Genomic DNA, 27,320 nt, shown 5'->3' on the forward strand with positions numbered 1-27,320 from the left:
GAGATCTGAGGGAGAAGCCAGTGTGAATGCAAACTCTGGTGAGGACATCAGCTCCAGGGTTGGGGAAAGGGAGGCCTGGGGAGCTGTAAGGGCCAGATGGCAAAGCAGTGGTGTGGCCAGATGAGGGAGGCCTTACAGCCTCAGCCTGGCTTTCAGACTTGGTTGAGAGGCCAGAAAGCAGCCTCTGTGGGCTCTGGAGCAAGGGCTTATCCAGTGTTGGAGTTGATTAGGCATTGATGCCATCTGAGGAGAGCAGGTAGGAAAAATTATCTACTTATAGGGCTATAGAAAGTTTTTGAGCTCATCTGTACAGTTATTTATCTGTGCGTCCCGAGTGATTTGGGGCCCTCTGAAACTTCTTCCTCTCATGGCACTCTGTCCCATTTCTCCTGGGACGTTCCTTCAAGTTCCTTCCTCAAGCCTCCCTTCTTCCCAGTCAGCAGTATTAACAGCAGCACCACTCTCTGAGTGCTAAGTATAGTGTAGAGGCTGTCATTTGTTTTCCCTTTTGTTCCCTTATTACACTCGAAACTAGAGCCCAAGGACTATTACATGGGCCTTTATGTAAACGTTTCTGGTGCTGTGGCCTAACCTGAGAGAAGAATATGAAAGGAGGCTGTGCCCACCTTAGTGGTTAATTAGCTGTAGAGATGGAATTGTAGGGAGCGCTACCGTTTTCGCCTGGGGAGGGTGACCAGCCAGTGGGACACTGAGAGTCTGGAGTTCACTCTTCAGTCTGTTAAAGTTGAAGTAACTGGGTACCTTGATCATGAGGAATGTTATTGGCTAGAACGCAGGGGGAGTTGGTGGTAGGGAGTTGGGAGTCAGTGATGGAGGTGACAGTTTACTGTGGGGAGAGCTGAGGGTCATAGGTTAAGGATGAAGGAGGGGGTAAGGAGGAGAGGGATTTTTAACACTTGCTGTGTGCCAGGTACTTTCCTATGCCCTTTGCATCCATGAGGAAGCTCCTTTTTTTTTTTTAATTTTACAGACTTGGAAGCAGGCTTAGAGGGGTTGAGTAGGTTATTCAAGTGACTATCTACAGTCCTCATTTATTGAGTGTATACTAAGTGCCTGGGTCTGTAATAGGGAGGCTTGGTGGCGCAGTGGTTAAAGAGCTTGGCTGCTAACCAGGTCGGTGGTTTCAACCCTCAGCTGTTCCATGGGAGAAAAATGTGTCAATCTGCTTCCATAAAGATTTACAGCCTTGGAAACCCTATGGGGTAGCTCTGCTGTGCCCGATAAAGTCACTGTGAGTTGGGATCAACTCGATGACAGTGGATTTGGTTTGGTGGGGTCTATTTTTATAGTAGTAGGTCTTTTATGTACATTATCTTATGTAATCCCAACAGCAAGGCTGCAAGGTAGTATTATTATGCCCATCATACTGAAGGGGGTAATAACTGAGGCCAGGGACAGGTTACCCAGTGAGCAAGGTAAACACGTGTTTAGGGCATCAACAAAACAGGGGCACCAGTTGTCCAAAGCAAAGACCCATAGATGCCAAGCAGACAGGACACAAGGAAAAGTGAACACTGCAGTGGAAGAGAACTGACAGGGCACTAAATGAAATTGATACCAGCTCCAGTGCTTCATGGGAATGTGCCAGCCAGAATTAAAATTCACACAGGGTCACAAGAGCACCAGTGTGCGAGGTTGTTTAAACTATGAGGCCCCTACCACTTCAGCGCCTTTGTTGATCTCTGTCTCCTATGGTTCCCTCTCTTGTAATTGAAACTCCTTATCTTGGTGGGTGTCTTGGGAGTGTACTGTTTTTTTCTAATAAAAGATGGGGGTAGGCCATTGAGTCTTAACTCTTGCTACATCTACCCAATATGCAACTGGATCCAACATGAGCGGTTACTGGACAAGGGCAGATTATATGACTAGATAACAGTTCTCTGATCAATTTTGAGAGAACCACCTGATTGATCCACATCTGCTGATCCAGTGTCCCTAACCAGGAGGGCCAGCAATGCTGTTTGCCACATACAAACACAAGGGTATGCCCTTGTGCATGTCCTGGTAAACAACCAATGGGAACTCCAGTCCCAGCTGATGCACAGAAGTGAGGGAACTCAAAGAAGCCCACCATTGCAATGAATTCAATCAAGTTAACTTTTTAACTGTATTGCATTTACATACAGAGTTATGTATTAAATTTTGTAAACAATAATATTTATAACTTTAACTTTAAAAATATATTTGGCATACACGTGGACGCAATCTAGCATACATTTAATATAATACTAACATGGGTAATAATTTAATAGTAACATAGCAAATGTCCAAAAAATACTGGAAGTGTTAATATTTATCTAACACGAAAATTTTAATTTATATATCAAGTGAGTTTCGTTTCTGGTCTGTTGTGTGGGACACAATGCTTATTGTTACTCTGTATACGTGAAATCACTGAAGAATTTGTAAGAGGGAAGAATAGAAAGAAATGTTTTTAATTATATTAGAAATGAAAGAGGTGAAAGACCTATCTAAAAACAAAATAGTAATTTGTTATAATATTTGTTTTCTGATCATTAAATTTCCTTTTATAACATTTTTTTCATTTGTTCATTTATAACTGTAGCATTTATTACAAACAAGCATCAAAATAGAAGTACGAGCCGTTTAAAGCAAAACTGGTATAAAGTCAGCTTTTCAGTGTGGGAGATCAACAGAGTCTTACATTGATTGTTGAAACAACTAGGTTCACTGAGTCGTTTTCTTTGTTGTAGAGTATGTGGAATATTCTTTTTGTAGAAACTAGTATACAGTAAACATCCTAGTACCCTGCATCTACTAAAAATTTTATAATCCAGTTCATCTCAGTCCACTAAAATGACATACGCCACTTTTGAGTTCAATCACTAATATTATAGTTGCATTTGAAAAGAAGTTACACCATGGATAACTAAGACACACACACACATGTGTGTGTATATGTATATGTACATATAACTCACGTATCCTGTTTGAATGCGTGGGTAAACAGAGGAGGGGGCACCACAGATTATCGGTGTCTAGGGCCCTCACGTGCCTTAATCCGACTCTGATTGAGGCTTAGGAAGGTAAATATCATGCCCCAGACACCACAGACCTTGTAAGGACAGCAGCTAAGGTTTAAACCCCAGTCTACCTGGTTCTAGCTGCTGACTGGCACCTGGCATGTAGTCAGCATTTAGTGACAACATGAAAGTGTCAACCACACCCTGACACATCTGAGGAGAACAGTTAAGAAAAATTATCGATCTGTAGGGCTACAGGAAATTTTTGAACTTATCTGTACCATTATGTATCTGTGCTGTTCCCTGTTTTCTGCTCTGGGATAACTGAGAGGCTCTTGTTTGGAGTAATTTGGGGCCCTTTGAAACTCCTTCCCTTCGTGGCGCTCTGTCCCAGTTCTCTTGCTCCATTCATCCAAGTTCGTCATGCCTCCCTTCTTCCTCCCTTCTTCCCGGTCACGTTCGTTTCTGCTGAGTCACCCACCCGCTGTGCCTGAGTGGCAGTTTTTATTGGAGGACTTCGTGTGGGGAGGTTGGGTTGTTGACGTCCATCCCTGTGGCCCTGGCCACGCTCCCCGTCGGTGGCCTCAGGCCAGTTCTTGGGAACTGCGTGCGTCATTGCTGCTGTCCAAGGTAAGGGCAATTGCTGAGTGACGGGCATCTGTTCCAAAGCAGAGCTGCTGGTGATTTATGGCGAGAAAGCAGAGTGGGCTCTTAACTCTGTCTTGCCTGGAAGACCTGGTACTGCCTTGCAATCCTGGTTAGGGATTCTGGGGAAGAAGTAGCTGTATCTTGGAAGCCTAGAATCTTGAATAAGGAACCCTGGTGGCACAATGGTTAAGCGCTCAGCTGCTAACCAGAAGGTTGGCTGTTCAAACCCACCCAGCTCTGTGGGCGAAAGACCTGGAGATCTGCTTCTGTAAAGATTACAGCCAAGAAATCCTATGGGGCTGTTCTACTCTGTCACGTGGGGTCACTATGAGGCGGAATTGACACGATGGCACCCAACAACCCAACAGAATCTTGAGTTAAGCTGGGGTCAGTAGGGAGAGAGGCGGAGTGCTCCGGCGAGGAGGTCTTGAGCCTCCAGTCAGAAGGGTCCTCCCCTGTTTAGAGTTGGCTGCACCTCTTGCTTGGCTGGCTCTGCCTCAGGCATTTTCTGCTTGGGGTGGAGTAGGTAGAGGTAACTCTTGCTGATCTTGAGGTTTTCTCTTCCTGTTTCTTTGTCCCCTTAGCCTTTCTCTGGGGTGTGGCTGATTTCCCTTCTTGTGCTGTTTGGTGGGCCATGTGCTGCCTGCAGCTCACTGATGTGGTTTGTTACCACAAGAGGCAGCGGTTAAAGGGAAAGCAGGCTGGAGTTTTGTTTATTTCTGAAACCTTGATGCTCCTTAGACGTTTCTCTCTCTTTTAAAGATAGACATGACTGTCCGAAATTGTTTATTGGATATGAATTTTACAAGCGTTGCTTCTATTAGTGGTAACGGTGGAGCTGGAAAGTCTTGCACATTCTCCAAGGGGCACAGCGAGAACCACCAGTATAGTGTGGTGGAACTTGTGGCCTTTCCCAAAGCCACGGCCCTCACAGCCTGCAGAGGTCAGCCTGCATAGCCCCCTGTGCCTGTGCTTGGTGATCCACTGGGTGTCAGGGTTTCTTTTCATGGTTTTATGGAATAATTTCCTCAAGGAATTTGTACCTGGAATCTTCGCTAACCCAGGACTCCCACAGCCCCACAGTGATGTCTAGCTTGCTCCTCAGCAGCAGACGCTTTGAAGAAACTTCAGAGGGTTAACACCACCGTGGACAGGCGTGCCATAGGTCGCGCCCTGAGGCATCGGGTGTCTGTGGCCACCACAGTGCACAGATGAGACATAACCTTCTTGGCCTTGTATCCCAGTCTGTGTGTCTTAAAAATTTTTTTTTAAACCGTTAGCTATTTTTAATAAAATTATCCCATTGATGTGGATACCCCCTCTCCCCCTCTGGAGGAAACCCTGGTGGCATAGTGGTTAAGAGTTTGGCTGCTAACCGAAAGGTCAGCAGTTCAGATCCACCAGGCGCTTCCTGGAATCCCTATGGGTCAGTTCTACTCTGTCTTGTAGCGTCACTATAGTTGGAATCAACTCGATGGCAACGGGTACGCGAGTCCCCTCTGTGAGCAACAAGGCGCGCCCTGGAGGAGCGGCAGGGTCCCGAGTCCCCTCTGTGAGCAACAAGGCGCGCCCTGGAGGAGCGGCAGGGTCCCGAGTCCCCTCTGTGAGCAACGAGGCGTGCCCTGGAGGAGTGGCAGGGTCCCAAGTCCCCTCTGTGAGCAACAAGGCGCGCCCTGGAGGAGCGGCAGGGTCCCGAGTCCCCTCTGTGAGCAACAAGGCGTGCCCTGGAGGAGCGGCAGGGTCCCGAGTCCCCTCTGTGAGCAACGAGGCGTGCCCTGGAGGAGTGGCAGGGTCCCGAGTCCCCTCTGTGAGCAACAAGGCGTGCTCTGGAGGAGTGGCAGGGTGATTCATTTCTCAGCTGAAGAAAACCAGGATGTATTTTTGCTACCAGTTTGCCAACAGAGGAACAGCCGTTGAAAACCCTGTGGAGCACAGTTCTACTCTGACACACACAGGGTCTCTGTAAGTCAAGTCAATTCTATGGCAACTGGTGCTTTTGCCAGGAGAGGTAGGCCTTTTTATGTTGCTGGGCAACAAGGTTTAGTCCCTGTCCAAAAGGTGATGTTTCTCTTCCATTCTCTTGGCTCACCTTTCTGTTCCCGTTCCTGGCCTTGGAGATACCCTCTGCGCACCTTGCTTTCCTTCCTTTCTCTTCACCCTTCCTTCCCCACCCCTCCCAGCTGTGGCTGTTCATATTCTTTACCTCCCCTTCTGTGCAAATCTACCCTTAAGAGAGAACCTGGCCAGTTTATTCACACTATGACTGAAGAAAGATTGAAAGTCTCTCTGGCCTTTGTCTCTGGGACTGCTTATTCCCAGCTCAGGGCTTATCACACAGCAGGAGCTTCTCCGTGTGTGTGTGAAGGAACCACACCCGTGTTAGGCTGCCATCACCCATCACACTGGGAGGGACATTTTTAGAAGTCCAGGCCATAGATAGGGTTTTTATTTCTGAGTGGTGGTGTGTCATCCTGGTGTTTAAGCCAAAGGTAGGGTTAGCAGATAAAATATAAGATACTCAGCTAAATTGGAATTTCAGATAATTTTTTTAGTATAAGTATGTCCCGTGTAGTATTTGGGACATACTTACACTAAGAAATTTTTTGTTGTTTATCTCAAATGCAGATTTAACTAAGAGTCCTATGCTTTTATTTGCTAAATCTGGCAGCCCTACAAAGGAGGGAAGTTGTGGTGTCCAGGCATTAGCAAGGTAGAGAGAGTAGTTCTGGGGTCCGATGCCCGGGTTCCTGAATTCATGATGTGTGGTGCTCTGGGAGGATTCTGACCCTCGCTTTGCCATTCCTTAGCCCGGAGTCTTGGGCAGGCGGTGGTGTTGCGTGCTGTCGAGTTGAGTTGATTCTGACTCATAGCGACCCCATGGGACACAGTAGAACTGCCCCACAGGGTTTCCATTTGCAGTAACACTAATTTTGACCAAACCTGTTGCCGTTGAGTCGATTCCAACTCATAGTGACCCTATAAGGCCGAGTAGAACTGCCCCATAGGGCTTCCAAGGAGTGGCTGGTGGATTTAAACTCCCGACATCTTGGTTAGCAGCTGTAGCTCTTAACCACTGCGCCACCAGGGCTCCCAATAATTTTGACCAGTCTACATTAAATTTTGAAAGACTTCTCAACACATAAAAATTAGTCATTTCCTGAGCTTGTGCCTGTCATGGCTACCATGTCCAGAAGTTCTTCAGTTACGTCAAAAGTTTCATCAGCGTCACGAATAAATACAGCCAGCTGGGTGGTGTTATTTGTATCAGTGCTCTCGGGAGCTGCAGTGGAGAAAGCCACAGATGATTGAACTTTTTCCGGCAACTCACCCTGCAGGTTCTCAGACCTCGTCAACTTGCTGAGCAACAATATTACCAGTTAGTCTTATGTTCACAAATGCTTGTTTCTGTTCAAGGCACATAATTTCTGCTGCAATCAACAGACAATTATTTTATAAACTCACCATCTGTTAAAGGTTTTAATCTTTAATCTGTAATCCTTACCGAAGCAGATTGCCATGTCTTTTTTCCCTTGGAGCTGCTTGTGGGTTCTAACCGCCGATCTTTCAGTTACCAGCTGAGCGCTTTAACCACTGCACCACCAGGATTCCTTAGGCAGTCATAAGCGAGTACATGCGTGGGAGTACTCAGTACACTGAAAAGTACTCAATGTGCTCATGCTGCTGTTCCAGCTACTTCTAAGCCTGGTGTTTCTAGGGAGATAGGGAGTTTCTAAAATAAGGATCTGTGTCTAGGATTTCTCCTATCCCTGCTGACCCTGACTAACCCTGACTCCTGTCTGATCAGCTCCATACAGAATTCTGAAGGGTTCCATAGGAAGCCACACCAATTGGGTCTCTTCTGAAGAATCTTCTAGAATCCTCAGCTGTGCTTTCCCCTGGCTTCTCTAGCTACTGCCTAGCTTCTAGCTTTCTTCTCTTCCCCATGCCTGAGTGCCTTTATTAGTTTTTTGATCATTTGTTTTTTTATTCATTTTTCCATTGAAAAAATTTTCTAGGCACTGGGGAATTTACATTCTTGTAGAGGAAAGAGCACCTCTTTGCTTTAATTGAGGCAACGATCAGCTATGTTTGGGAAGCCTTGCTTTGTACGCTTCACTTTGAAGAAGTGGTTTAAAAAAGATAAGAACATCTACTCATCATTCCTTAACAGTCCTAGTGTATTTCCCAGCCCTTTGGCAAAGTACCACACACATGGGAGAGAAGGTGCTAAACTTTTTTTTTTTTTTGTAATTTCTAAAAATGGTAGATAGCTGACATCTTCTAAGGTGCTCTCTTTCTTTGAATTCGAGTCTCTTGATTTCAGGGTCAGGCCATCTGAACAAGGTTCTCTTTATACAGAGAAGACTAGGAGTTATTTCACACTGACCTGGGCACTCAACCAGGGTGGTACAAAGCACCTGTAGTGGGCTCTTTTGAGAGTAGTTGTTGAAAAGAAATCATGAGATGTAAGGCACTGTATTAGTTTTTCTAGCTGGCCCCATCCCAACACCCAAGGTCACAGGACAATATACAGAGGAAGTTTTACATCTTGAGATTCTGGAACTTACACTCCTGTGCTCAAAATGATGGCCTTATCTTATGTTAAGTAGGAATTTGGCTGCAAGTAGCAGAGGACTCAAAAACAATGGCCCAAGCACACAAGGATTCATTCTCTCACATAAAAGAAGACTTGAATTAAGCAGCCTAGGATCGGTGCCATGCTTTCATGGTCCTCTGAGACCCAGTGTCCTATATACTGCTCTCTCCTAGTATGTGAGTCCCATCCTCAGAGTCAACTCATGGTCCAAGATGGCTCCAGGAGCTCCAGCTATTACATCTGCATTTCAGGATAGGAGGGAGAGAGAAAAGGAGAGGAATATATGCTCCTTCCATTATAAAGGGTCTCCTTGGAAACCCCAAACAACACTTCTGCTTCTGTTTCTTTGGGCAGAACCTAGTCACGTAGTCACACATAGCTGCAAGGGAGGCTTGGAAGTACAGACTATCAGCTAGCTAAGCAGGGTTGTTTCTAAGGATGAAGGGGAGAATGGATATTGGGAGGCACCTGTCACACTCTGCCACGTCTGTACTCTGGTTTATCTGACTGCTAGGCTCTGGTTGAAAGAGTTAGTGGTGGGTATATGTGACCCACAAAGCAGGCACAGGACTCCTTTGAGCAGGGAAATACAGGAACCACCCGCATGTCTCTGCTACATCACTTCCTTCCCTTCATGGTGTGTGGAAACCTTCCTTTGCCTTATATCATGTTGGAGACTGTGAGGAAATGCTAGCGTCCTGTAAAGGTGTAAGTGTATGTGTTTTATCAAATCACAGAATCCATTTGTACTTTCTCTTAACAAATACTCATTAAACGACTCATTTCCCATTGCCACTTCCATGGCGTGCAAGCCCTTGTGTCTTACCTAGACTGTTGAAATAGCCTTTCAGCTGGTCTTCCTGCCTCCTAAAACCTGTGGCCATGGAGTCGACTCCAACTCATGGCGACCCCGTGTGTGTCAGAGTGGAACTGTGCTCCACAGGGTTTTCAGTGGCTGGTTTTTCATAAGTAGATTGCCAGGTCTTTCTTCCAGGGTACCTCTGGTTGGACGTGAACTTCCAACCTTTTGGTTTGCAGCCAAGTGCATTAACTGTACCACCCAGGGACTCCTTCATCCCTCTAGTGTACCCCCTCTTACTGCATCTCTCTCTACTGCCTCCTCCACCGAATTCTCTCACCATAGTTAGTTCTGCTGGTAGTTGGCTGTGCTCGGAAAGTGCAGCGCAGTTCTCCTGTCTCCAGTATCAAGCCGAATCTGAGCACTGGGTACAAGCCTCTTGCCTATGGCCCGTTGCCGCCGCCGTCTCTGGCTCTCTGAGCTTCTCTATGCTGTGCCTCAGTGTGCGCCTCCTCCCCTGCCCCGGCCCGGCCCGGCCCAGCCCGTCCCTCCTCACAATTACTGGGCACATCCTGTTTTCACTCAGGATGTCCAAGTACACCATGGACCGACTGCTTTGTGTCACTACGTGTTCTGTTTCCTTTGCCTGAAATATTTACCCCACCAGACTGACTAGCTGCATGCTATCCAAAACAGTAGCCTTTAGCCACACATGGCTGTTTAAATATAAATATTAAATTAAACTCAGTTAAATAAAAGCCACCTTGCCAGTCACACTTACCACATTTCAAGTGCTCAGTGGCCACTCTGTTTGGTGGCTACCATATGGGACGGTGCAGATCAGAGCATGTCCATCACCACAGAAGATTCTAGTGGACGGTACTGTTTCGCTTTTACCCTTCCTTGAAGGCACAGGTCAATTGTAACTTCCATGAAGCCTTCCTGCAGCCCCTCTCCCTCACTAAGCTTTCCTTCAGCTCTGATTCTTTGAGAATGTGGTGAAAGTCCCAGACGCCACCCTTTGAAAACACTGTACAGGCGCATGGTGCATAAATTATAAAAGTAATTGCAAGGTATTCGCCTGCTCCCCTTGGAGACAATCCAGGCTAATTTTACTAGTTACTTTTTTTTTTAATAACAGCTAACATTTATGTTCTGCTTGCTACGTGCCTGTTCTCAGCCCTTTACAGGTGTTAACTCACTTGTTCCTCAAAACAATGAAGTAGGTTTCGTTTTTTATCTGCATTTTGCAGATGAGGAAATGGAGGCACAGAGAAGTAAAATAAATTGCTCAGGCTGTAAAGTCAGTGAGTGGCCAGGCAGCCGGAGCTCCACGTCTTTATTTCTAACCTTTACACTATGGATTACAGAGCCCTGGTGCATGGTTAGATGCTCTGCTGCTAACCAAAAATTTGGTGGTTCAAACCCATTCGGTGGCTGTACAGGAGAAAGACTTGGCAATGTGCTTCCTTAAAGTTACAGCCAAGAAAACCCAGTGGGGCAGTTCTGTTGTGTCCAGTAGGGTCATTGTGAGTCAGAATTGACTCAATGGCACCCAACAACAACAGCCAGGTTAAGAATCCCACCCAGACAGTGAGCTCTTTGGGAGCAGAAATTCCATCTTATCCTTTCTCCAAATTCACGATGCTTGGTGAAAGTGAAATGAGTGCTTGGTGAAAAGAGGAATGCCTGGAGTTAATTGAAAGAGTTACAGAAATTTAGACATGATAGTCTCAGCCTGAGACATTTGGATTCTTCCATGCGGGGTCTTATTCTTTCTTCGTGCCATTGGCTACAATTTCTTCCTGGCTCCTTGGGGCTGGGAGAAGTGCCTGGGTCCCTCAAATCTGCTTACAGCGTGACAATACCAGGTGGGAAGGAGGGGATTTGCCAGGAGCCCTGGCTCACATGGATGCCAGCTTGTGCCAACCTCGCCTCCCCACACAGGGGGCCCAGCTGCTGCCTTGGCGATGTCAGACGGCGATACCTGTCTTTTGCACAGATCCTTACTTAGGTGGCTTGAAGGGGCCTGGGCTCCAGTGGGGCAGAGGGACCCCTGGATGTATGCGCTTCTGTGCTCGTTGCTCTTCCCAGCAGCCTGCTCTGGCCAGGGTCCACGGCACAGTGATGCTGCCATCTGTGTACCTGCATTGCAACAGAGCCCTCAGCGTTTTGATGTGCCCTGCTAAACGGGGACGCGTGCTGTGGTGCTCACTCTTATTTGTAGTAATCCCACACTTTCACCTGTATCCCCCTGACCTTGGATTCTTTTGGAGATCTTCTTGCAGGCAGTCATTAAAATTAAGGTAAGTCACCCATGTCATTTGCTGACCCAGAGGCAGGAGATGGGTTGGAGGAGGGGAGTTTGACGTTTCAGCAAATCACTTATTCCTTTGGCTGTGCTTAAGTGTACCAGCCAACAGATGGGGCCAAATGGCCCAGGGAAGCCTGAGCCTGGAGAAGCGGGAAGGGTCAGTGGATGTCCCTGGCTGATGAAGGACTTAGAATAGCACCAGCTTCCAAGTGCAGAATCGCCACCAGCCTGGTGGTGGGGGATTTGCAGATGTGCAAAACGTGGTCACTGCCTTCAGGGAGTTGGCAGTTTTGTTGTTGTTGATTGTCTTTGAGTCAGTTCCGACTCTTGGCGACCCCATGGATGCAGAGTAGAATTGTGCTGTGTAGGGTTTTCAAGGCTGTTCTTTGGGAAGCAGATTGCCAGGCCTGTCTTCCTAGGTGCCTCTGGGTGGTTTGAACTGCCAACCCTTTGGCTAGTAGTTGAGCTCTTATTGGTTTGTACCACCCAGAGACTCTATGGAAATAGTAAAATAATTCAAGCAATAGGTTGCCAATGTGTTTATAGTTTTGGACATTTTCAAAGTGTTTTTTTTCACATACTCTATCTTAAATCATGGTAAATGTTGTTGTTAGCTGCCATCAAGCCACCTCTGACTCATGGGAACCTTTATATAACAGTGAAACATTGCTCAGTCCCACATCATCCCCCGATGGTTGCTGTGTTTGTATCTTCCAGCACTATATTGGATAATGATCCTGTTTTGATCCACAAGGTTTTTATTGGCCGGTTTTTGGAAGTAGATCACCAGGTCATTCTTCCTAGTCTGTCTTAGTCTGGAAGCTCTGCTGAAGCCTCTCTACCATGGGTGACCCTGCTGGTATTTGACATCCTGGTGGCATAGCTTCCAGCATCACAGCAACACGCAAGCCATCACAGTATGACAGACAGACAGGTGCTGGTATAACATGGTACGCTGCTCAAATAAATGCAGAAACTTCGTCCTGTGAATTGAGAGAGGGTAAAATTTCACCTAGGAATGAATTTCCTGAAGACCCATTGGAACCTGGACTGCATAGCATTCAGCTTGGGGGAGGCGGGGTGGGTGGAGTGGGAAATTATTATGATCTTGAATGGCGTTCATGCTACATGATTTAGTGTATACAATTTGGTGGTTATTCAGGTGAGTTTTCACATCCCCATATAGGTGTGGTTCCAAGTGCCAGTGCACCAGAGACATTTATCTGATTGTGTGAGCCACAGGAGAAAAAAATCACAAGGTGCGTTAAAATGATTGGCCACAGGGGTTATCATTTATACCCAAGCTTGGTACCTTAATTAACAAATGTTTCTTAAAACATCTGCAATGTATCGGCCACTATGCTGCCCATACCCATTGCCGTCGAGTTGATTCCCACTCATAGAGACTATGCTAGGTTTTAGGAATTAAAAAATTCAGTAACACAGCCCAGGTGCTCATCAGGCTTCCTGGGACAATAGGGGTGATGTTGTTTTAAAGACGTTTTAGAAATTCCATGCGCTGCGCACAAAGGAAGAAGCCCGGGTGCTGCAACCATTACCAGCTCAGCTGCTGACCAAAAGGTTGATGTTTCGAACCCACCCGGGGGCTCTGCGGAAGAAGGACCTGGTGATCTGCTTCCCTGAGATTACAGCCTAGAAAACCCTATGAGGCTGTTCTGCTCTGTCACAGGGATCACTATGAGTTGAATCAACTTGAAGGCACCTAACAACAGCAGCACGCACAAGGGAGGAGGTGCTGGGTTACTGGTTTTTTTTTTGCCGTTGCTGCAGCACCCTGACTTTGGGGTCCTGGGGCTGGAGGACTGACCAGGCGTCCCTTGACTAGCACATGTAGGTGGCCTGGGGTTGAGCTGCCCTCTGCCCTCTCTCCTCCCTGAACTCCCTTCCCAGGCATACAGACCAGGAATAGAAAGCTTGGAGAAGCCCCTTCCCAAGCATCTCACCCCAGGGACAGAGTGGATCGGTGGTAGGTGTTTTTGCGTGGAATGGCCTTGTCTTCCTGCCCCTGTGAATGTCAAGCCCTCAGGAGTGAAGCCAGGCACTTCTGTGATGGGCTTTCTGGCAGGAGACTAGCTGTGGCCCATGTAGGGCCGTTCTCCAGGTGAGGGGCTTCTTGCGTAGATGTGGCCGGGGAGGGGAGGAGCCGTCCCCAGACACTCCCTTCCATCATTTCTTTTGAGTATCTGTTGTTTCAGAGACCTGAAGAATGTTAATGACTTCTAACCCATTTTTTTTTTTATTGTGGTAAAATAAATATAACCTGAATTTTGCCATTTTAAACTATTTTAAATGCACAGTTCACTAGCATTATATTTACCGTGTTGTACAACTATTAGCAGTATCTATTTCCAAAACTTTTTATCACCCCAAACAGAAACTCAGTACCCGTTAACAGTAAATCCCCATTCCCTCCTCCCCCAGCCCCTGGTAACCACTAATCTATTTTCTGTCTCTATGCATTTGTCTATTCTAGATTTCTCCTATAAGCAGGATCATACAGTAGTTGTACTTCTGTGACTGACTTATTTCATTCAGCATGATGTTTTCAAGGTTCATCCATGTCGTAGCATGTATCATGACTTCATTTCTCTTTATGGCTGAGTAACATTCCATTGTGTGTGTGTATCACGTTTTGTCTATCCATTCATCTGTTGGTGGACGCTTGGGTTGTTTCCACCTTTTGGCTATTGTGAGAAGTGCTGCCATGAACATTGGTGTGCTCTCGTTTTTTGTGTGCCTGCTTTCCAGTCTCTTCTTAGGTATATAGATACCTAGGGGTGGAATTGCTGGGTCATATGGCAATTCTGCGTTTAACTTTTTGAGGCACTGCCAAACTATTTTCCACAGTGGCTGCGCCATTTTACATTCCCACCATCACTGGCCGAGGTGAGTCCGTTTTTTTGATCATGTTAGGAAGCGGTCTCCACCTGGAGATGAGTGAGCAGAGGACTTAGGTCCAAGAGTTTGGCCCAAAGCAAGTGCAGCCGGGCAGGCAGGTAGGTGGTGAGAAGGGGTGGATGCTCAGGCTGCCCCTTTGCTCCTAGTCCAGAGAGTAAGCCTCACTGTGACATGCTTACTGATATCTTACTCTGACGCTGGTTGTCCTCATAATGTTTAGGTTAGTTTTTTAACAGTCTAAATGTGATTTAAAGGAGTTTGGGCCATTATTGAAGGAGCCCTGGTGGCACAGTGGTTAAGCACTTGGCTGCTAACTGAAATGTCTTTGGTTTGAACCCACCAACCGCTCTATGGGTGAGAGATACGGCACTCTGCTTTGTAAAAATTTACAACCTGTGGGGCAGTTCTATTCTGTCCTACAGGGTTTTATTAGTTGGAATTGACTCGACAGCGAAAGGGGTCGGTGGAGCATATTGCTTGTGGAATGGTGGGTGCCTCAAGAACTGGTCAACCACAGACTGTTAATGGGTCTTCCTGCGTCAGCAGAGCATGATCAGGACCTTCCTGAGCAAATGGTATATCCAGATCAGCCTGTTGCTGTCGGGTTGATTCCAACTCCTAGCAGCTCTGTAGGACAGAGTAGAACTGCCCCACAAGGTTTCCAAGGCTGTAAATCTTTAGGACACAGACACCACCTCTTTCTCCCGTGGAGCAGTGGTGGGTTCAAACTGTTGACCTTTCGGCTAGCAGCTGTGCACTTCAACCACTGTGCCACCAGGGCCCCTCAGCAAAATGGTATGTAGGAACCAGGAATGAATCCTTCTAGACCAGGATGGGGGTGGAGTGGGGATAGAGAACATATCAAAATCGCCTGGGAGAGACTTACGATGGAAATGTGTGCTCGACTCTGTGCTGGCACTGTGGGTGACAAAGTATAAACCCCAGTTCCTGCCCTCGAGAACCTTACTTCTGCAAACTCCCGTGTGTTCAGCTGCTGTTGGGCAGTGCTAAGCTATCTTTGAACCAGATTCCCTGTTAATTTTTGTTATTGTTGAAAATACACCCAGCAGAGAACATTGTATGTACACCAGTTCTACAATTTCTACATGCACAACTCAGTGACATTGGTTGCATTCTTCAAGTTGGTATGACAAGGACTTTTTATTAAATAGCCTAGGAAGGGGGGCATAAGGATGAAGATATGGTCATTCAACAATTGAATCCAGATTGGCGTAGTGGAGAAAAGATTCTCAGAAGATGGGACATTTGAGAAGGGTTTTAAAGGATGAATAGGAGTTCTCTAAGTGGAGCCGCGGGAGAAGGGTGTGCATTCATGGCAGAGGGAATGGCACGTGCAAGAGGAGTGAATGCTGAAGGCATGGCGAGTTGGTTGGGCTTCACTGGGTGCGAGGAAAGTGATAGGAGATGAGGATGTGAGCCTGTGCTGTGGCTCGAGTTTGTTAGGGGTTGGGAGAGTGTTAGGGACAGGAGTGCTACCATCAGATGTGCACTCTAGAAAGACCACCAGGTATCCTAAATCAATTGTGTGACACTAAATTTATGCTGTGTAGAGTTTAAATAGGGTCGCCATGAGTTGGAATCGACTGGATGCCAAAAGGCTTTTTTTAGAGTTTAAATTGGCCATGTGAGATTGAAGCTGGGAGACCAGTTAGAAAGTCGTCAAAATAATCCAGGCAAGAATGGATGCCAGAAACATCTGCTGAGGTTTCCTTTGAGTTCATTCATCCCTTGGTTCAGAGCTGAGGGGTGGGGAGGGATTAGGCAGGGCCTGTCAAGCTTTTGGATGCTTTACAGAGAGGTCTTGGCCAGAGAGAGGGCTCAGTGGAATGGATGTGCGAACAGTGGTGTGGAGAGACTCTAAGAAGCTGAGAGCAGCGCGGTGGGTTTTGTGGTTTCCCACTTGAATCTAGGCAATCAGTCCTGCAAGGCATGCCGTTGGAGAGGTGGAATCATATGGAAGCCCCTGTTTGTGCTTTTTCTCTCCAGGACGTCAGAGTCAGGGGATTTGGTTTTGGGTCCCAGTCTCCTTCCCTTTCTAGCTGTGTGACCCTGGACCAGTGCCTTAACCTCAGTTTCCCTGTCTGTAAAATGGGCACCACAATGCTTGCCAGCAGGGCTATAGGGTAGAGTCTGTGGGATAACATTTTAAGCATCTGGCACATCGTAGGGATGTAATTAACACCCTCGTCCTTAATAAAACACCCTTGTTCTGGCTCCTTTTATAATCCTTCCATCAGGGCAGCAGAGAGGGTGGACTGTAGGGAGGGGTGGGCTTACCCAGGTGCCTGCAGCTTGGTCTTGGCCCTCTTTGAAAGTGCCTTGTCCTGCTTTGTACTTACCAGTGGAGTTTTTTTTTCCCCCTCTGCCTCTGCTGGGGATAGAGAAAGAGCTGAGGGCTTTAAATCACAGCAGAAGAGACTGAGATTAGGGATGAGTGGTTTGGCTGCTAACAGACTGTTAGAGGCAAGTATTGGGCTCCCAGGTTTTCGATGTCTTTTAAAGATTGACTGTGGGCAAGGTGGGCTTTTAGGAATCAGGAGCCCTTCCAGTCTTGTAAACCCGCCTCTCACTTGGGCAACATTTTAAGTCTTAATCTCCCCTCATTGCCAATCTCAGAGGTATTTCTTGGTTTTTGTTTTCACCTTAAATTTTATATTTAACGAGGACCACCTCTGACAAACATTTGATTTCCCTATTCAGTGCATAGCTTTTTCTTGAGCTTTGTGATTGTGTAGCAGGCAAATAGCAAAAGCAATAGGTGATGAACGAAAGGCTTCAAAAAACATTCCTTTAAAATTTTTATTATGCAATTTTTCAAGCATATGCAGAAGTGGATAAAATAATACAATGAACCCCCATTACCTACCACCAGGGCCAACAAAGATTAACATCTCGCCAGTCATGCTTCATTTATCCTCCAGCAATTTTTTTCCTTTACTCTGTTAAAGCAATTCACGGGTATCATATCACTTTGCCTGCAAATACTTAAATATTTATCTCTAACAAATAAGACCTTTTCTTTAAAAAAAAAAAAAACACAAACCATTTTCACACCTAACAAAATTAAGTTATTTAATATCATCTAATCTTTTTCAGATTTTTCCAACTGTTTAAAAATGTGTTTTCTTACAGTTGGTTTTAAGCATTTGATGGGAAACAGCTGTTATTATTTTTTACAGCTGTTATTTTTGATTAGATAGAGTGCGGTACTTTCTTTTTCCTTCAAATTATGCTGTTGCTCAACCCAGTAACATAGTTTTGAGTTTAAAGAAAGAACTATGTGGTAGATAAATAGCCAAGTGCTAGCTGGTTAAGAAATGCTTTAAGAAACAGTTGTGTAAACTTTTTATCATGGAAGGTTTGCAAGCATATACAAAAACAAAGATAATAGTAAGGGCAGAATAGCTCAGTGGCTACCTATCCTGCTGATTAACTGTCCCTGTTAAGCCAGACACTGCCTTGCGGAATATCTTCTTGTAGTTTCTGTTGTAACTGTGTATCCTCAGTACTGTAACAGGCTCCACCGGAGTTAATAGTGACCTTGGCATTCCAATCTGAGAAGTTTAAAGACTCGTTCAAGGTTGTAGACTCAAGACGGCGGCCATTGTTGGTGCCTGGGATGTAGCTGGTCCCTCCCAGTTCTCTCCACACATTGCTTTGTGTCACAGTGGCTCAATTGTCTGGTCAGTCAATGCCAGTTCTGTGCAGGACATTGGGATGCTTCTTTTTTTTGGCCTTACGGTGTGTTCAGAGCGGGGGTTGCTGGGGTTGAGAGTTACAAAGGGCCCTCTTTGTCCGTATGGTGCTGATGGGACCATCTCTCTAGGGAGTAGACCCTTGAACTCTGGCAGCTCTATTCACGATCCCCAGGTAGAGAGGGCTGTACCCACAGAGAGAACCAGGGATGGCAGGGGGAGCAGAGCTTGCTAACGGCATCTGATGCCTTCAGGTTCTTGACTCCCTGGCTGTGGCTGAGAGGTGGGGATGTTATTTCTAGCTCTGGCGCCCCAGTTCTTTATACACCCACCTCCCCACTCCCCCAGCAGCTACTCATTAGCCACAGAGGGCTGTCATGCGGCGTAATTACAGAGTGCAGCTTCTTTCCATGTGCAGTGTGCCAGCTCTCCCTGCCCTGGGCCATAAAGCAGCAGCTCCACTCCCTCAAAATGGCAGGCAATGATCGTGACCTGGGTCCGCATTGTGTACGCCAGTGGGGGGATATCTATAAAACCTGTCTGCGTTGCATACCACAGGGGGAGGATGAAATCACTTCCTTGGTTGCTGTGCGTGCGTGTTGGAAGACCTCGAGCCTGGGAGGTGCTAATGCTTCATGGGCCTTGGAAATGGGGAGGGGGGGGAGGGAAGGGAGGACAACAGAGACAGAACATAAATGTGGAAGCGAGGAACGCATAGCCCTGCTGAATTTGAGGAGACCCACCACAGCAGAGGAGCTGTGAAGAAATTCAAGATGGTGTATATGGTGCAGAGAGTGAGGGGTATGATGTTGGGGGTGGGTGTGTGGCTAGTGGGGCATAATGGAAATTGGCCTGGATTAGGGTTGGTCCGACATCAAATTTGTCCTTTGGGGCAGGCTATTTTACTTGTTAGGGTCTTGAATTTTCATCTGTAAAATAAAATGGATTGACACAGTGGCTGTAACAATGGGCTCAAACATACTTACTATTGTGAGGATGGCATAGGACCAAGCAACATTTTGCTCTATTATTATACATAGGGTGGCTATGAGTCAGAAATGACAACGTTTAACAACAACACATTGTCTCCATGTCCTCGAGCCCATGAGACCCTGTGATTTGGTTTTGTGGGTTGGGGTCTCCATTTGGTGGTGGCTCCTGGGTGGTGGTCCCCTGCCTTAGCCCTTTCCCTCCAGCCTGGCCCCAGGCTCCTGCCAATTGGTAACAGGTGGACTGCTTCTCCACACTGAGCCAGCATGAGTGTGTGTAGGAGTGAGAGAGGGTGAGGAGGGGTGTGGGTGGCCCTTTCTGGCTGGGGTGGGCAGGAAGAGGCTTGGCATCCATTGTGTCCCTGCAGCAACAGGAAGGATTGGATTTGGGGTCCTGCATGGGATGTGTCCCACCAAGTGTGGCTAGCTGGCTCTCCATGTTGGTGGCCACTAATTGTGAAAGTTTTATTAGCATGTGAAGGTTGCAGAGATGAGCTGGCTGACCAGACCTAGCCTGCTGATTTGGGCCTAGAGACACCCTGCGCCAGGGGGCAGTACAACTCCTGGGAGCCCCTTATAGCTGAATTGGGGCAATTCTGAAGGGCCACAGATGGTGCCAACCTGAGGCAGAGTGATAAGTCCACACGAGTGGAACAGGAATCTGTATCATGTGGCCGGGTATGTGTGCCTGTGTCCAGAGTTGGCTTACAGGCTGGAGGCTAGTTCACAAGAGAGACAAAGATGGACTCCATCTCGAAAGAGGCCCTGCCCCCAACTGAAACCTGGGTTAGACTCACGCCTGGGGATCATCCTGCCAGAAACTGGGTCCCAGCACCCTATTGGACAGGCTGGGCCTTCCCCACACCCAAGGTCTCTGATCACAATGTACCCTCAGGTTTGGTTATTATGCTGGATTTGTGTGCATATTATTTATAATATAAAGCAGGAATGACAAGACTGCTTTGGTGAATATGAATTAAGTTGGAAGTTATGAATGACAACTGAGATTTTTTTTAATCACCCTTCATTTAAGTGTTTGTGCAGTATCTAGGATTAAAAACGGTGTGATGGGGTCAGACCTCTAACTTCACAAGAGGGAGGAGAGAGGATCAAGGTCAAGATCAGCCCAAGACTGATTTCTGTGAAGTGGAGGTCAAACATACCTTACCAATTCTGATCCCAGTGTCCTCTCTGCGTCTCTGTTGGGTTTGATCATTCGTTGCAGTGGCCATACAGAAATCACAGACCATACTCACAGTTATGGGGTTTATTAGGGAAGTAACAGGCTCAACTCAGGATACAGTTCTTTGATTAGGACAGCTTCTTCTTGGGCGTGCCCACAGGCAGACCTCTCCGTCGGCCCCTTGGCCGCTTGGCCTGGCTCTGCCCTGCTCAGGCAAGAGTTGCAAGTTTCTTTAGGTCTGCCACCAATTGCCCAGAGTCACACCACTCCGCCAGCAAGCCTACTGCCTGAAGGCTCTGAAGGCTCGTAGCTCTCTTGCTCTGTGGGTCAGTATGCTCACTATAGAGCCGCCTTGCTCTGTGGGCCAGGAAGCCCACCACGCTGTCTCACACCAGTCTCCTGATCCTGCTGCCTGCATTTCTCTGCTGTACTTCCTGTTGTCTCTGGTTTTACAGCTCTTTTTCTGTCTCCTGAGTCTAGGAGGTTCTCAGCACAGGGACCCTAGGTCCAAAGGATGCGCTCCGCTCCTTGCTCTTCTTGTTGGTAGTGAGGTCCCCTTCCTCTTCTTCTGGAATTGGGTACCTTTAAGCCTATTGGGATGGCAAAACTGACCAATCCCCTTGTTAGGTTTCCATATACCTTATTTGCATGGCCTTGCCCTCACCTCCGACAAGGGTCCCATGCACTTTATTTGCATTATTAGTAGGCTCTCCAGTCCCCTTGGTGGGCCACAAGCATCTTACTCGCATACCCCCACCCAGTCATTTTGTGAGAGTCACAAGACCATGAATACCTTCCATTAACCTGTTGCCATTGAGTCAATTCTGACTCAAAGTGACCCTATAGAACAGAGTAGAACTGCCCTGTAGGGTTACCAAGGAGCAGCTGGTGGATTTGAACTGCCAGCCTTTTGGTTAGGAGTTGTAGCTCTTAACCACTACCCCGCCAGGGCCCCATGAATGGCTAGAAGGGCCATATTAAGTAATTCATTGACCGCACTAGGGCAGAACTTTGTGATATTGTAAGTATTCTACGCCTGCACCATCTAGTACAGGAGCCACTAGCTGCAGGCGGCTGTTGAGCACTTGAAATGTGGCTAGTGCAATTGAGAAACTGAATTTTTAATTTATTTACTTTTAGTTAATTTAAATGTAAATAGCAACATGTGGCTAGTGGTCCCTGCTTTGGACAGCATGTTGTTGTTGTTGTTAGGTGGCGTTGAGTCAGTTCCAACTCATAGTGACCCTATGTACGACAGAATGAAACACTGCCCAGTCCTGCGCCATCCTCGTAATCGTTGTTATGCGTGAGCCCATTTTTGCAGCCACTGTGTCAATCCATCTCATTGAGGGTCTTCCTCTTTTTTGCCGACCCTCCATTTTATCAAGCATGTTGTTCCTCTCTAGGAACTGGTCCCTCCTGATAACATGTCCAAAGTATGTGAGACGAAGTCTGGTCATCCTCGCTTGTAAGGAGCAAGCTGGACAGCATAGTTCTAGAAAATCATAAGTAGGTAATGATGAATGATAATAGGGTTTTGTTTTCATTTTTTACTTTTTATTACAGGAAATTCCAAATATATACAAAGTAGGGGGACTAGTATAGCAGACCCCCGTATGCTTATCATCCAGCTTTTACAATTAACAAACCAGAAAAGCAATTACTGTTGTGTCAGGCCAGCTCGTGGTGACCCCATGTGTGTCATGTGTAGAACTGTGCTACATAGAGTTTTCAATGGTTGGGTTTTCGAAAGTAGATCGCCAGACCTGTTAGTTAGCAGCTGAGCACGTTAACCACTTGCACTAAAAAGATCTACTACCCGGGATATCCCATTCCTTGATTAGGGCGAAGAAGACCAGACATAGCGTGACCAGTATGTTCTTTGTCAAGACTTTGCAGTCCTAAGTAGGTGGTATTTAATTGAAGTTTAGAAAGTAGGGTCAGGGTTTGAGTCTTGACCCTACTCTTGGAAGCCATGTGATCTTGTATAATTTATTTAACTTTTCTGAGCCTTATAAAGTAGGGATAATAATTGGACAGACCTCATAGTGTTAGGGTTTAAACCAGACACTGTACTCAGAACACCTTATGTACGTTATCTGAGACAGAGTAAGTACTTAAACGTAACTGCTCTGATTATTCTTCCTTGTTATCTGTATCTAGACTTGTGGGTCTGTTAGTTGTCAGGTACTAGGTCAGTCTAGTCTTGCAGGGTCTCTCCCTAACCAGCTAGAGTACAGCTTTGGGCAGCCACGTGACTAGACCCCTCTCCTTAACCCTTCCCAGAGCTAACTGGCCAGTGTGTTGGTGAGACCTGCCCGGGGCTACAGGACAGAAAGAACAGGTGGGAGGCAGCAGTCTTGTGCATGTTGAATTCCCACCTGGCCCTTGGCTTTCTTGCTGCTCCTCTTCCTGTGTACTGGTTCCGGGTACACTGTCCAGTGGCCCAGTGGGTAGGTCAGTGCTGCTGTTCCCCAGGTTGCAGAGACTTCATGGTTGACCAGAGATAGCCCCAGACCAGGGTTTCCTGGTTCTCGCTGGCCACTAAATAGCTGTGTGACCACGAGCAAATCACCTCACCTCTCTGGGCCCTCCTGGAACAATAAGGCACTTGAGCTGTATGGTCTGTAAATTCCCTCCTGTTGACCTTGAACCTTTGTTAGATGTCTCGGTGCACTGGTTCCTTCCTGAGCCCGTTTATGGGCTAGGGTGGAAGTCGAGTCAGAGGGAGGAGGGTCATGAATGCGGCCTCTCCCTCTTTTCCTGGCAACCTGGACAACGGCAGGCCTCTCTGTCCCCCCTTTGTTGGTGATACTTTGTGGAGCACCCACCCGGGCCAGCGTCTATGGAAGGTCACCTATCAAATCCATCCATGAGCAGCCTTTTAAAATTCTCTCCATCAGGCTGTTTCCATGAAAGCCATTAGTATCCATGAGTCATGGAAATATTTAAAAATATTCTGTGTTGCATTTTACAGCTCAAACCAAGTTCAGCTAGCATTTTCCTCTGGTGTATCATAAGCAGAGCCTCAGTTCTTTAATTTGCTAATTGGGTTTTTCTGGTGTGAGCAAACTACCGCGTGACTTGTTCACATGATGGAGCAGGTGTGAGGAGCCCTTATTCAAATAATGTATTTGTGATAGGGCTGGTTCCTTTGTTAGGGCTTGAAGGTAGAAACTATTGCTCGTGTCAAAGATTTTGAGGTCTCGTCTTTCACGCGATGGTGAGAAGCAGATAGCATAGCTCTCTTTGGGATTGCTAATCTGGCTTCTGATTTTAGAAGGCATGTGTTCTAACACCAGGAAGCAATCACAGAGTTACATTCTCCTCAGATAGATGGAGTATGTGAGGCTTGGTGTCACCTGTTTTTCTGGGGTCTAGCCTGGTGCCTAACACACAATCTGTATTCAGTTAATGTTTGACATGGCCGTCAACAGGGAAACCTCTCCCCCTTCCAGCATTCTCGTGAACTTTACACCCCGTGACTTCTCATGTCTGTCTTGTAGTAGAGTTTGCGATGACTATGTCTGTGTTTCTGACTGAATGGAGCATCATATTTAGGTGGGGGAGCCTCCCCTAGAACTTAGCCTCGTGCTTTGTTTCCGTCAGGTGCTTAATAAATGTTGAATGAATGATACTCTGCTGGGGGGAGGGGGGAGGGAGTAGAATGTCCCTGTCCTTGTGTGTCCCTGCCTGGTCCTTCCTCGTGATTGTAGCTTTAGGAAATGCCTTACAAAGAGGCCATGAGCTTTGGGATTCTTTGGGAAGCTCCAGCTGTTTGGTTTTTTGGGCTTAATAGTAGTGAAATGATATATAGGGGTCAAGATACTGTGGGCCAAGTACCTTGGGGCTTTTAACTGTTGGAGATATTCAGAGGTGGCTCTGGGCTGTGAACAGTCAGAAAGAAGCTCACAAAACTCTGACCTGACTGATCCACAGTGGCCTGCTATAGTTACTTCTCTCAGGTTCGTTGTCGAGGGGAAGATGTGTTATCATTTATGTTTAAACTTGTCTGATTATAACAAAAAATCCCTAAATAACACTGGCAGAAACAGGAGACTTAATTTTTCTGTCCTGTAAAAAGTCAGGAGGTAGGCAGTTCAAAGCAGGGACCACCATCCTTAGGGTCTTGCCTCAGGATCCAAAACAGCTGCTGGAGTACCAGCCGTTATATTCATATTGCAGGGAGCAGGAAGGAAGAAGGGTGGCAGGACAAAAGGAGCCCTCCTGGAAGTCTCACTTAGTATCCACTTACATGTAATTAGCTAGAACTCAGCCAAGGGGCACTAGCTGTAGTGGGGGCTGGGAGGTAGGGTCTTTACCAGCACATCGCTTCACCCTGAGCTATAAAGGCTCTCTTACCAAGAAAAATGGAGTGACTAGCCACTGGTGCGGAACAGATGCCCGGCACGTACTGGATGAGTAAGTGGGTGACTGATGGAATCATGCCATCTGGTTTCTCTGTGTTAAGTGCAGACGGAACCTCTCTTTAGTAGGATGTGTGGTCTGACAAGGAATCTGCCGAAACTTCTGAAACTCACCAGGGATTTGACAGAGAGCATGTTCTTCTGAAAGGCCACTTCAAATGGGCTTCCTCTTTCCTTCTTTGTTGAGGTCTGGTCCCTTATTCTGAACTCATCAGGTGCAGGTTGTGGGCTATGGAGAAGTGCTGGGCCTGTGGTACGGCAGCCATGTTGAAGTCTGCATCAGAGAATGTCTCCTTTATTGTCTGAAGAAAGAAAAGGTTCACAATTCAAGCAGAGTCCATCCTTAAATATTGCTGAATTGAAATACTAAAAATTCCTAGCATATCAATCCATCAGTCCTATGGTAGAAAATGTCGTGATCCTGTGGGATTAATAATTAATAATAGTCTCCTGGAGTTGGTGGAGGGCGGAAGCAGCTTTTAAAGTGACAGGTTCTCCTGCCTCCACCCTTTCCTTGTAGCTTGTCCAGGCAGATCTCCGGCCCTGGGGCCATTCTCACAAGAAAGGACCATCCATCCATGGGCCTGGGGGCATAGTGGGGCAGGGTACAAGTTAGGTTGCTAAGAGTACATCGTGCTCTTGTTTCTTCTCAGTGGGTGTTCCTTGCTCTAGAGGGCAGGCGTCATTGTCATTGTGCCCACTGTGCGGCTGCAGCACACCTTAACTGAGTGGCTGTGAAGCCACAGCAGGCAGGTCCCTGGGCCACTTGGGTTGAAGCTTTAGCCTGACATTCAAGGCCTTCACTCGTGAGTTCTGTGACAGGTTTGATCAAGCCTTTGTCAAGTCTTCTGTAGATGTTAGCTTCGTAATACCGTCTTCATAGCCTCAAGTGCTTCCTCCTACCCCCCATCAGCCCTGCATTTTCACATCACTTCCATCCTTCAGTCCTCACTTAAGGATCAGCCTCCTTTAAGAAGCCTTCCTTGATGCCTTCTACTGGAAGTAATTTCTCTTTCAAACCCTCTCACCATATTTCCTCCAACTCGACAGCAACGGGTTTTTTTTGTTTTGTTTTATGGCCCTTAGGAAGGAGCCCAGGTGACACAGTGGGTAAGTGCTTGACTGCTAACCGAATGATCGGCAGTTCAGACCTACCAGCCACTCCACGGGAGAAAGACGTGGCAGTCTGTTTCTATAGAGATCACAGCCTTGAAAGCCTCGCGGGGCAGTTCTGCTCTGTCCTATGGGGTTGCTAAGGGTCAGAAACAGACTTGAAGGTAATGGGTTTTATGGCCCTTTGGCATGCAGCTTTGCACCACAGATTTCTAAATGTGTACTGCCTGCTTCCACCACCTGTCTGTCGGTACAAACTGACAGAACCCTCCCACTGTGGCTGTTGTGTTGCTATGCCACCAGTACCTCAGTTACCAGCAGGGCCACCCGTGGTGGACAAGTTTCAGGAGAGCATCCAGACTAAGACAGACTAGGAAAAAAGGTCTGGTGATTTGCTTCCAAAAATTAGCCAATGAAAACCTTATGGGTAACCACAGAACAAGGCAGAGAAATTGAAGTTGTCAAGGATTTCATTCTTCTTGGAGCTTCATCTCCCTGACCAGGTGGCCATTGCCTCAAAGGTGGTAGAGCCTAGGTTTGGCCTGCAGTTGTTAGGGGCCGTTGGTTCTGACTCATAGCAACCCTATGTACAATTCAATGAAACACTGCCTGGTTCTGTGCCATCCTCACAATTGTTGGCTATGTTTGAGCCCATTGTTGCAATTACTGTGTCAGTCCATCTCATTGAGGGTCTTCCTCTTTTAACTGACCCTCTCCTTTACCAAGCATGATGTCCTTCTCCAGGGACTGGTCCCTCCTGATAACATGTCCAAAGTACATGAGAAGAAGTCTCATCATCCTTGCTTTTGAGGCGCATCGGCTGTACTTGTAAGACTGATTTGTTTGTTCTTCAGGCAGTCCATGGTATAGTCAAGATCCTTCACCAACAACATAGTTCAAAAGCATCATTTTGTCTTTGGTCTTTCTGAAAGATAGGGAGTAGCAACCATGTGCCTGGAAGGCTGTTCCTTTCCCTGGGGGCTGGTGTGCTCCAAATCTGGGATTTTCCCCTTTGACATCTTCGCAGTGTCTTCAGCCTGTGGTTCCTGAGGACTTCCTCTAAGTCATGTGAGAGTTGCTCTGGTGATGGGTGTGGGTCCCTGTTGTTCCTCCCCTCTTGAGTCAAAGGGGCTGCCCCGTGGGTGCCGCCACCTGGGGCTTATGTAACTGACTTATGGGTCTGGTTAACCTAGGGCTGCTGCATTGGGACCCTGCTGGGGGCCAGCATTTGGAAATGGCTTGCTAATCCTCTGCTCCGGAATTCAAGGTGGATCTGCCCTGAGAGTGGTGACAGCAGTGTCTTGTTGCTGATTTCTGATGCAGTCACACGGCCAGCCCACTCTTGGGAGTGTGGGTCTACTGTTTAAAAGAAATATAATGTGAGCCACATACGCAATTTTAAATTGTCTATTCCAAACCAAACCCGTTGCTGTAGACTCATAGCGATCCTGTAGGACAGAGTAGAACTGCCCCAAAGGTTTTCTAGGGAGTAGCTGGTGGGTTCGAACTGCTGACCTTTTGGTTAGCAGCCACGACTTTTAACCACTGTGCCACATTAAAAAGAATAAAAGGAAACTGCTGAAATTAATTTAAATAATATACTTTTTTTA

The 27,320-nt window shown here is 46.9% G+C and overlaps 1 protein-coding gene across 2 annotated transcripts in view; it reads left to right on the forward strand.

Annotated features, from left to right (window-relative positions):
• Positions 1 to 27,320, forward strand: part of SH3BP5 (SH3 domain binding protein 5) — an 82,471-nt gene that overhangs the window by 37,903 nt on the left and 17,248 nt on the right. The window contains exon 1 of one of the 2 annotated variants that reach the window (XM_023540032.2): positions 864 to 3,635. The exons of the other annotated variant lie outside the window; for it this stretch is intronic. Coding sequence (XP_023395800.1) covers positions 3,429 to 3,635 — 207 coding nt within the window. The 5' untranslated portion in view covers positions 864 to 3,428. Of the gene's footprint in view, positions 1 to 863; positions 3,636 to 27,320 lie in introns of those variants that run through there. 2 annotated transcript variants of the gene reach the window in all.

This window comes from Loxodonta africana, chromosome 27 (genome assembly GCF_030014295.1).
Source record: "Loxodonta africana isolate mLoxAfr1 chromosome 27, mLoxAfr1.hap2, whole genome shotgun sequence".
In the NCBI taxonomy this organism is placed as follows: domain Eukaryota; kingdom Metazoa; phylum Chordata; class Mammalia; order Proboscidea; family Elephantidae; genus Loxodonta; species Loxodonta africana.